At 43.7% G+C, this 11,411-nt stretch overlaps 1 protein-coding gene across 1 annotated transcript; it reads left to right on the forward strand.

Annotated features, from left to right (window-relative positions):
- Positions 1 to 1,865: 1,865 nt before the first annotated feature.
- exd1 (exonuclease 3'-5' domain containing 1) lies at positions 1,866 to 5,037 on the forward strand (the record flags this gene model as incomplete). The annotated part of the gene is made up of 10 exons (XM_079174705.1): positions 1,866 to 1,995; positions 2,107 to 2,194; positions 2,436 to 2,512; positions 2,631 to 2,704; positions 2,886 to 2,972; positions 3,096 to 3,200; positions 3,285 to 3,365; positions 3,462 to 3,605; positions 3,694 to 3,885; positions 4,336 to 5,037. The coding sequence occupies 10 exons, from the start codon at positions 1,866 to 1,868 to the stop codon at positions 5,035 to 5,037; spliced, it is 1,680 nt and encodes a 559-aa protein (XP_079030831.1).
- Between the last annotated feature and the right edge of the window lie 6,374 nt (positions 5,038 to 11,411).

Here is an 11,411-nt window from a genome sequence, read left to right on the forward strand (position 1 = left end):
GATAATGTGAAAACCTGTATAGGATATGATTGGAAATGCAACCAATAACAGCTTCTTCTTTTCTTTTCACCATAAAACATCAAGCAAAAAGGAACGCTGTTAAATTAGCTATGGAGCTTTGCGTTTGCCCTTTTTCACTTGAAATTAACAGTGCTCAGGCGGAGCAACACACTCCATAGCAAAGAATAATAGGTGCACACAGTCTGTGATTAAATCTGAGACAGCTCTGTGCCTCCTGCACCCCCGAGTGTCCTCCCTTTGATGAGGTGCCTCCCTGTGTGCTGTCCACAGACTAGCAGTAGTTTGAGCTCATGAGTTTCCTCAGGCAGACTGAAGTCATGAGAACTTGTGTATTAACAGCTGGCTACCGCTGATAAGATAGCTCGTCTGCACCCTTTTCTGAGTCAGTGCTGTTATCAGACCAGTCAGTGAGGCCTTAAGCCTGCCCTCATGTGGCAAATCTAAATCTGATCTCAGTTTTATCTCATTACATTGAGCCCGGTACTGGTGACAGAAATGAAATACAAATATATAACAATTGACACATTTTGAATGATTTCTCAAGGAATGAGTGACATTACTCTTTGTTTCCCATCTCACTTGCAGCACTGCTTCTGACATCATACATTTGGGTGGACCATATTTCTTCATCTGCTTAAGAACATGTACGCTGAATGACCCCATGTCAAGTTAGAAATTAAAATATTTCTTAGAAAGTTATAATCTCTGAATAAGTGGTGAACAGTGTTTTTTTGTTGTTGTTTTCATGTATGTTATTATTGGTCTCATAATGTTTGCTTTCATTTCCAAATAATTTGCACACATCAACTTCAAATGTTTCTCTTTATTTGCATTTTCTATTGTAAAGGTAAGATATCACATTCTGCACACCGGGTCATTTAAAGACAATCAGACATCATCCTTGTGGTCAGAAATTGCTGCAAAATATGCACCGTGGCCAATTAGTAGGCAGCCAGTCGCTGCTGCAGCCAGCTGCATGGTGATTTATGTCTTTAGGGTGCAAGTTAAAATAGATTTTTTTGGGGGTGGAGAAATTATTAAGATCTTATTAGAATATATTCAACATTTTGGGCCAAAGTGTACCTCTCTAAGGATGTAACATGCTGTATAGTCCAACACAGACAAAATGAAAAATGGTCATATGCACATACTTTGTAATGTGGATGAAAATGTATGGCTGCAGATGGAAAATTGTCAGATTTCTAGGACACTAACTCAGAAGTCAGAAGAGTGAAAGACCTGAGACTAACGAGTAGCTCAAGAGTTTGGCTGTGACCGCCCCCTAGTGGACGCTAATATTTTAGAGTTACCGACCAATTGGGTGAATCCAGAATTCTGGTGGTTATCGAGTATTGCCTGCTCCTGCACCACCACAGACTATACAGAATCAGATCTGAGCAGCAACCTTCTGTCAAACAAAATGTATTAAACAGCATATAAACCTTCTCTTGCGTTTTTTCTAGTCATTGGAAAAATAAATAATACTTAATATATATAAATAATATATATTATGTCTTTGGTGAGCTAGGAAGGAGGAAGTCAATGGTGATGTTAACGAGAAGCTCTTGAACGCAACATTGACCTTATACGTAACGGTTGAAACCCGCCTTAAAACTTGAAGAAGAAGAAGAACACAACAACAACAACAACAACAACAACAACTACTGTTGAAAAGCGTCTCGTGGATGTAACGTCAGCCCTCTGACGAGTAGCTAGCTAACGTTAAGTGAAAGGACAAGTTGTTGGCCTAGCTAGTAGTTGCCTCGACAACCTGATGTGTTTAAACTAGCAGCTGTACTGTTTCTTTATCGCTTCAAACATCTCATGACTAACAGAACTTCAAAATGGCCGTGGACGACGTCCAGTTCCTGAGTATCCTCAAGGGGAAACGCGTCAAACTGACCCTGAAGACTTCATCGTACTTTGGCGTCGTCCAACGAATCAATCTCAACAAAACGCTGATTTTGACGGACGGTTAGAAAAATCTCGACCTTGTATTTTGTTGTTATTAGCGTTCCAACATTGACGACACGTTACTATTCGTCGGCTTTCTGAAGTAACGTTACCTTTTGCGTATTGTTTCAGTTGTTCACGGCAGTAACGGCTCTAAAGTTCCTGGTTCTAAAATATTCTTCGGTCATGAGATCCTAAATGGTGAGTTCACTCATGACACGTGATATCTGAATGTGATGCTGGACTTTAATTAATTCTTTCAAAAGTTTAAAATATTTTAATTAAAAGTCTTGACGTCTGACTTGGCGTTTTTGTCTGATTTTATGAACAGTGGAATTTACCAATGAAGCAAACACTGGCAGTGGGTAAGTGATCAACAACGATGATGTCATTATTGTGACAGCTGACATAATATAATATAATATATATATATATATATATGTATGCAATGTGTTGCACAGAAATATTCATGACCACAGACTTGAAGAGCATTTGAATGTGGAAAAGTTTCAGCCATACAGGAAGACAATCACATTGGGTGGGTATGATAGAAATTTGGTGTATTTTCTTAATACTCAAACTTAATATTCAGCATACATGCATCTTCAAATTCATGTCTTCCAAATGGAAATAATTGAGCGGTTCCTTTTTCATAGATGGTGATGAAGATGAACAGGACTTTGTCAACTTTGTAGTCATCGATGAGTTTCATGAGAAGTTCTGGCCTGCTGCAAGTAGATTTTTATACTTTCCTTTACTTTTGAATAAATCACTTGAATTACATATTTTTCAGTATACAAATCTGCGTGGACAGTATATAATGAGGGAGACGTGTCCTAAGGGAGACGTGTCCTAACTGAGACCCGCTCTCTTAAAAACTCTTGATAATGTTTTGAGATCCCATTCATCAGGTGATGCACATCAAGAAGCAGCATGTGATCGGTGTGGGAGCTGATGGAGTCGAGGTATTTAAGCATGGGAGACTGTGTTGGCTGCAGGTGAGAAGTTCAGCATTCTGCCTTATTGAGTCCTTCCTTCTTGTCCTTCGCTCCTTTCTTTTTCCTTCATCACAACAATGACAAAAGAAGAAAATAACCTAAACTGGTCTGCGTTCATTCTAGATTGCCACTAAAAACAAGGTTTACCTCTTTGATATCCTGTTACTTGGAGCTGGGGCCTTTAAGAACGGTCTCTCCATGATCCTGGAGAATAAGCACATACTGAAGGTTAGCATTGTAGACGGGCTAGAAATACTGCTCAGTCACTGTGATGATGATTACCAAAACATCTGTGTTGTACATATTGTTCAGGTCATTCATGACTGCAGAGCCATAGCTGGATGTCTGATGGCTCAGTTTGGAATAAAGCTCACCAACGTCTTTGACACGCAGGTACGTGTGCAGTATTTTCGGGTGGCTAACTTTCAGTCATGTGTGTTTAGTTGAGCTTTAATTATTCCTATCACTTTTCTTTCTACGTGTGCTTAGGTGGCAGATGTCATGTGCTTCTACTCTAAGACGGGAGGTCTACTGCCCGACAGAGTCAGTACTCTGCAGGAGGTGGTTAGTCTCCATCTGAAGGTGCCCTCCTCTCAACTCCTATCCCTTCAGATGAAGTCACTGCTCACCAAGGTACAGGACGTAGTCTCATCCGAGATGGCGTTATTTGCTGTACAGTTGCATCCGTATGCGCTGGAATCACTGGTGTGTGTCTTCACAGGAAGAAAAGGAGTTGTGGTACAAGCGGCCCTGTCCTGTACCCCTGCTGAAGGTGATGGCTCTGTCAGGGATCCACCTTCAGCCTCTCAGACTGGTGCTGCTGGATACTCTTATGATCGACTACATGGCCCTGGTGGACTCGTACCTCAACAGCAGCTTCTATGAACCTGATGAATTACAGCACGTCAGCATGGTGGGTAATGTAAAATGTATCGTCCATTCCTGGTGTGATTCCAGTGCAAGTGATGGAGGATCAAATCTACAGCCCTCATTATGAGTTCAAATATGTTTTTAGACATTTTATATCTTCCCATGAAAGTGTTTTTTTGGCTGACCTGTGATAAAGGGAAAGTACGGAATTTCGAGTTAAAAACTAACTATGATAGATATCCATTTGATATGCTTTTATTGCCTAAGCCTGACATTACCTTCAGCTGATTCAATGAGGCCTACCATCTCTTACATTGAAGTTGTGTTAGAAAGTGATCTCTTTACAGCCACAATAGACAGAAGGAACAATAGCGACAACCCCAAGAACTGATTCAAGTGTTTACTGTCCCAAGACAGACTTTGAAAAAATAGCGACGTGATCCTTAAAGCACATATATCGGTCTACAAACAATCTTCCTGTTTGCATCCTCAGGAGAGTGCGTTAGAGTTGCCCAGAGAGCTCAGGCAGCTGGAGCAAATGCGTTGTGAGCGGCAGGAGTGGGCTGCCGACCGCTACCCTGTCACAGAACAAGGTCTGCTGGATCGCTTCCACCCCCGGACTCGGTCTCCCTCCCAGACTTTGCCTGCAGCAGAGGAGATCGGCCAGCAACACGCGACTGTGGAATCGCCCTCACAAGTGGACCCTCTCCCTCCCAAGTCACCTACGAGCCCTCCAAGAGCCAACACTGTGTTGTCCGTGGATGTCCGTGCCTCCCCTGACTCAGCAGATCAGCCTCCAGTCCCTGCCAACGCATCAGACCTCGGGAAACAACTGTGTGTTAACAGTCCCCCGTCTCTAGGTGCAGGCAGAGGGCACACAGAGGTACCGACGGACACAACGGGTAGAGGAAGGCCCTTTGGGAAAGAGCGATCGTCTATCCCGGCCCTAAGTGCCTTCGGAAGAGGCTTCCTTCTCCAAATATCACAAGAGCAGAGCCGCAGCGAGAGCATGGGGGACGTAATGCCTCCCGGGAGGATGGGGACGGCTCCTTCTGGCCACAGCCATGCACCTGCACAAGAAGTGATGCCCCAGCCTGGCCCCAGTGCTACTGACCTGCCGGCAGGAGACCGTTCTACATCAACACCATCCATCTCATCTTCTCTCCTTCAGTCTTTTAGGTCTTTCAGATATTAAAGGAAGTGTTATACAGCCATAAAAGGACATGGATTGCGGATGACAGCTGTTTCATTGTTTAGCACCAAAAGTCTCCAGTAGATGGCAGTAAATATTGTGTTTTGTGCAGAGGTTTGTTTAATACCAGGTGGTGAAAAATCTTTAGAGAAAAAAAGATTAATGTTTGGACGTTGTATGCCAGTTCACTCAAATATATTTGTATTGTTTGTGACAAAACATGTCTCTGTCTCTTCTTTTATTTCATCTGCGTTTTGCCTCTAAATCCTTCTCAATTTAGCTTTTACTGAGTGATTATTGATTGTTTCTTAACTCACAATGTAACACAACACCACATGCCCATTAAACCATAATGTGCTAAACCTAGCGTGATTTATCTCCAGTACAGCTTGGCTTCTGTGTTGCAGTTAATTGATTGTGAAAAACAGCGGCTGACATTGATGGATCTACTGTTAATTGAGCAAAAACATTGCTAGCTGACGTTTCTTTTGATTACAAATGACCAAAGAAAACCATTAGACTTGGCACAGGCTGAGCGGCGATACTGACTCTCTGCAGCCTCAGTCATTGCCACAGTTCAGATGTGCATGTTCACAGGTGGCCAACACCTGCCATGTTCTATAAAAGCAGATCTTATCCATTCAATTTGCTGCGTGTGGGGCCGTGCAGACGCTGCAGAGAGGCCGCACTGCACAACCTTCTCTTGCCAGGATCATCAGAGGTTGGTGCCTGGGATCAAAATGAGGCATGGACACAACAGCAGGGCATTGCTGTAGCACCAATAGGGGGGGGGGGGGGGTATTAATCACATCTTATTGCTATGGTTATCTACATGCAGAGGCTTGGGCTCTTTCCAGGGTTTCCTAATTGAAAGCGTGAAACCGATAAAGTAAGATTTTAATTAACTGGGAGGCTGCCCTTCACAAAGCCTTGCATCTCTCTTAGCAACCGGCTCCTCCTCAGCCTCTGCTCAACACAAGCTACGATGGATCCGACCCATATGCCTCCTTTAACCCTTTGAAATGCTGCTGTTGCTCAATCTGTATGTGGGCGGGTTCAGCAGGGAACAAAAGGTGCAACACATGATCTTAAAGCTGATTCTCTTGGTGTTCTCTTTGAGCTACTGCACTCAAATCTTCCAAAACTTGAATACCTTCCCACGTCTTTTTGTTTTTATGGATACATAACTATTGACTTGCTATGTATGTATTTATTTGTAGGATTCATTACACACAGAAGTCTTTGCATGGCTACAGAATGGGAGCTCGTTTTATATATCTGCGTCACTCAACAGTGAAGTTGTGGTGGGGGCTGTGTGTGTGTGGGGGTGGGGGTGTCTCTGTGGAGGACAAGCTCCTGTCATTGACAACCAGATTGGGGCTCTTATTTTAGAGGACCTTGCATTTCCTCTCCGTCACAATAATGCCTTATGTGCAGCACTTCCTGTTTCTCAGGCCTGGGAGGAAGGAACAGGGCGCTTGTCACACAGTAGTCACCGCTTCCTCCCCCACTCCCCCTGCTCACAAACTTCAGACAGTGTTGTGTCCTTCAGAGGGGAAAGATGACTGCACCTTCGGCATCACAGCAGGATGCTGCCGAGCTATATTTAGACTCAAGTCGGAAAGGTAGTGCACAGACATAAACACAAACTTTAGGATGTCCAGCTGTGTTGATTTAGCATCCGAAAATGGTGGTTCGACTGTGTAAGGCCAATTATTGTTTTGACTGAGCTGTGGGAACCTGGAGGCCTGCTGTTTGCTCAAGGTGTAATGGAAATAGGTAACCCATAAACAATGATTATCACTTTAAAATATTACACAGGTTTTCCTATGGACTGCTGTTAAGTATAGACATTTTGTTTAATTTCTGGTTTCTGTACCAGTATTCAACCACGCGGTATATCAATAGGCCACAAAGCCACCCGGACACGTGCCAGACTGCATTATTGATCACCTAGGGCTTGTGGCACCCTTCTGACAGCACCCAAAACAAAGGCATTGTGTTCCCTACTCTATCGCCTTATTTACTTTCCACCATGTTACTATCGTACGGCAGGGGCTCCAGTTACCGACAACACCAAAGCGACAAGGTATTCAGAACGGGTCGAAGCTCCTAGGCAACCATCCCTCCGCTGGACGAGTGTTAGGCTACAGATTTGTTCATAATTAATAGGCTTTTGTTAATTATTAAGAGCGGAGGGATAATTTACAAACACCACTACCTTTTAAATGGTACCTTGTTAGGGTTGTCATGTTGTTAGCCGGTTTGCACTCCTAAGCACGTCATTAAAATTCATCGCTGAGTTTGCTCACTAAGTGCACATTCAGATCACGCTGCATTTCTCTGTTAATGCTGAACACTGTTTGACCACTGGACTGTCAATAATGAGATTGTTTGTGAGCTTTTTAGATTTGTACTCATGATTGAGTCCTGTCCACGTGGACATTTATCAGCTAATTACTCGCCTCATTTCATAGGAGAGTTGCTTTAGGAGGCAGACTTGGCCAGAAGCGACCTCATTGATTGGCTTGTTGGAAGAACTCGATCTGTCCGTCTTACCTGAGCAATGCGGCACAGAGAGACAAGGCAGTATTCAGCAGTTCTGTGCTGTGGCACAACAAATTCGAAGCGTGTCAACACAATAATCTCAATTTCATTATTCATATAATCACATGTAATCCCTTTGTGTGCCTGAGCAGGGATGAATACAATCAGATATCAGGTTCCTCTGTGACACTGAACTATAATCATGCAGCCAATCTTCCATCTGTTGGGAAAAACCTATTGTTGAGTCCTGCTCAACCCCCACCCCCCAACCACCAGCTCTCCCTCTTTCTTTCTCTCACATTACAAAATGACCCTTTTTTTTTACTCTCCCCTGGTGATATTCAAAGGAAGAATTAGTATTTCACGTGAGAAAGGCTGACCTGTCCATGTGGCCTCTCATGTACAGCTAAAAATGAGAACAAAACACAGCATCAATATTTCAGCCAGCGTTACGAATGGCATGTATGTATCCCCGCAGCCAGGAAACCCATCTCAGGAAGACCCCTCAATATGCACACATTCATGCAAACACATGCATACACAGATGGAGGCACACAATATGCATCTTTATGAACTGCTGCGCCATGTTTACTTAGGCAGCATGTGGAGCATCGGGACCTTAAGGGCCTCTCCAAAGGAACCCGCCTTATTGTGACCTTCAGCTGGGACAGGCCAGCTCAAATAGAGGAGTGACAGGTGAGGGTGCAGAAGAGAATGTGTTTGATGCAGAGAGAGCGGGCCTTCAGCGGGCCTTAAGAGTGCATTCTTCAGCTGGTCTCGCTGTGCATGCATAAGTACACTATTGAACATTTTATTAGCCACACTGGCAGCTTGACTCTGTGGTCGGCAACGTTGGTCGGCCGGCTTGCCCTCCACTTTTTACCAGACTGAAATATTTCAACAACTGTTCGATGGATTGCCATGACATTTAGGACAGACGTTCACGTTCCCCATTGGGTGAATCAACACCCCGAACTTTTCCTCTTGCGCCATCGTTAGGTCAAAAGTTCCAATTTGCTCAATATTTTGTTGTTAGACACACGCAAAACTCCCTTCAGCCTCAGCTGTACTTAGTGTGTAGTGCTAATTAGCATGCTAACACGCTAAACTAAGATGGCGTACAGGGTAAACATCAGCATGTTAGCCAAGTTGTCAGTGTGAGCATGCTGTTAACAGTATAGGCTCAAAGAAGAGCCGCTAACATGGCGTAGATTTTTAGCCTTGTTAATAAGAGGTTGTATTTCCTACGTTTTATGATGATAGTCCATTCCTTCTCCCGTTTGTTGTACAATAAGACTAGAAAGGACTCAGAAGGAGGAAGAGAGACGTTTGGATGGCATGCTCTAATGCTGAATGCGATCGAAGCCATTCATGTTGCAGGTGTTCCAGAATACTCTAATACTCCACTTGCTCTTTGTAGAGAAAAGGTTTGTACTTTCAACCACAAACTTAGCTCAGGAGGGAGAAGCAAAGGATCCAGCAGGATTATACCACAGAAAGTCCTCATCGCATCAGAAGAGCAGCAGAATGCTTCTGAGCATTTCGGCCGTCACTTAACCAACCACAGAGTAACTGGTCACAGTCAGCTCAGGGACTGCACTGCCATTCAGGGGAGAATATTACAAAACGACCGGGATGTTAATGATTTGTGCAATGAACATGGACATGGGTCAATGACAAGCATGGACGTTAATGAAGCAAGCCCACTATCAACAGTTCTTAAAATATATATATATATTTTAAAATGAATGAAGGTATTAAAATTGCCATAAATATAATTTTGGACGTATAAAAAAATGTCCATGTAGTTATGATTAATCTTCTGCAACCGCATCAAGCAAAAACTGTGCTCCAGATTTTCTTGCGTCGGTGGCTTTGAGAGATTTTCAGGCTTTGCTTGATTGAGAAAGGCCACTGTTGGTCAAAGGAAAAAGATGTTTATTCACCATTCTGGTTATTAGAATATTGGCAACCCCCTCAGCTACAAATGTCTTTGATTAAAAAGATGGGAGATTAGCTTTTGGCGAGTTTGTCATAATTAAAGCCTCCATTGTGTAGTAAGGTGTGTGTGTGCATGCACAAATGAGGAGGTAGTTGCAGCCACAGGGAGGGCCTGGAAGAAGAAGGGATGGAGGGGGCTCCCTGTGGCTGGCTGAATTAGTGCCCGCTGGTTTGGCCTGGCAGCTGCTCTCTGAGCCTGGCACGATGACAGCCTGGCACTGTGGCGGTGTGTTGTCAGGGCCGACCAGCAGACTGTTGGGGAGGCGGTAACGCCAGGCCCACCAAACACAAACTCTTTTACCATAGAAGGCTTTGTCTTCCAACCATACTTGCGTTTCATGTTATGGCAATATCACTGGATTAGTATGAGATTAAATTGGGTAATTTGAAAAGGGCAAATTACTTTCATGTCACAAGGGAAAATGTAAATGTCATCCTAAACCGGTTATGAGATTTAGCCATGATGAAAAATGTGACCATTGTGCTTTTTTAAGCAGCGTTCCAAAACAGTCAGGTGTCACATTCACTGTGCTGGGCCTTGTCCCATTGGCCGGAGTGAAGACCGTGTCTGTGTGATTCACTTAAGTGAAATTCAATTTAATTTAAACTGCTTTGTCAAGAGTGCTCAACAAAAGCCTTAAATGCTCAATTAAATGTGATTCACAAAGCAATGCCTTCTGTTTTAACTCATACTTGCTACTGCAGTAACATAAAACCACCTTATCACCAATAAATACGCATTTCATGGATTTATGAAGCCTGATGTGATGATAATGATGATAACATTTTTGATACCTTTTTAAATTACTGAAATTGTTTTTTAACATAAAATATGTACACATTTGTAATCTAAAGTGTCCATTCATCCCGCTATTTCCCCACCATTATAGTGACATACTGAAAGTGCCATTGTGCTGCAGACTGCTAAAGGTGGTTATTGAGTCACAAACCACCCTTGTGTGGATGGTGTCACTGGTGGGATTTGGGTAGATTCTGGGCCTGGGTTGGTCTGCCAGGGCCGGCATGGGCCTGTCTTGGCCCAGATGCAGCGTCTTCTGTCCAGGCATGGCACTGGGATATCTGTGGGGCCCAAGCACACCAGCTGCTATCTCCGTGTCACAGACAGCTGTATCTGAATATTCATACAAAGCGTGGATTAATGTGTGCTTGTTTGGCCCCACATGGCACCACGTCGAACAGGCCAAAGTGTGAAAAAAAAGTCACTGGTGTAAAAGCACGACATCCACTGCAGAGTGAAGGGAAACCCAATGTGGGGTGGATCAGGGTTGATCAGATCCACACAGCAACAAAACAATGAGTTGTTTACCATCTTTACAGTTCAACAACACATTTTAGCCGCTGTGGCGTGTTCGCTATGTTTACATTTTGGCTATTTCATGTGTTTTTTGGGAGGGCCAGAGAGCAGCTGCCCATCTTCTTTACCAATGGCTACTACTGTGTAATGCCTCAGCTCATGCTCGGTCCAACTTCTCCACAAAGCAATGGCTACCTTCCACAGCCTCGGCTTAATCAACCTTGGCCTTCTTTGAGATTTGTTTTGGAGGGACTTTAGATGGGTGGTTGGTCAAATAATCTGCTGGCTGACTGCAATAGAATCTGTGAATGTGTATTAGTGAGTGTTTTGAGACAGGAGTATGAAATGAGCAGATGGTCTTTACTTCCCCGCTTGAATAGGTGGAGTGAACCAGTGGGCACGCCGAGGGAGATTTGTGGGTAAACTGTTTTACCTCCCCTCTCTTTGTGTTGTACTGGGGAAGGCAAAATGGTTGCTAACTGCTGACGGACAATGGCCCGGCCCTAATGAGAGC

The sequence above is a fragment of the Pholis gunnellus genome (assembly GCF_910591455.1).
Source record: "Pholis gunnellus genome assembly, chromosome: 15".
NCBI lineage: Eukaryota > Metazoa > Chordata > Actinopteri > Perciformes > Pholidae > Pholis > Pholis gunnellus.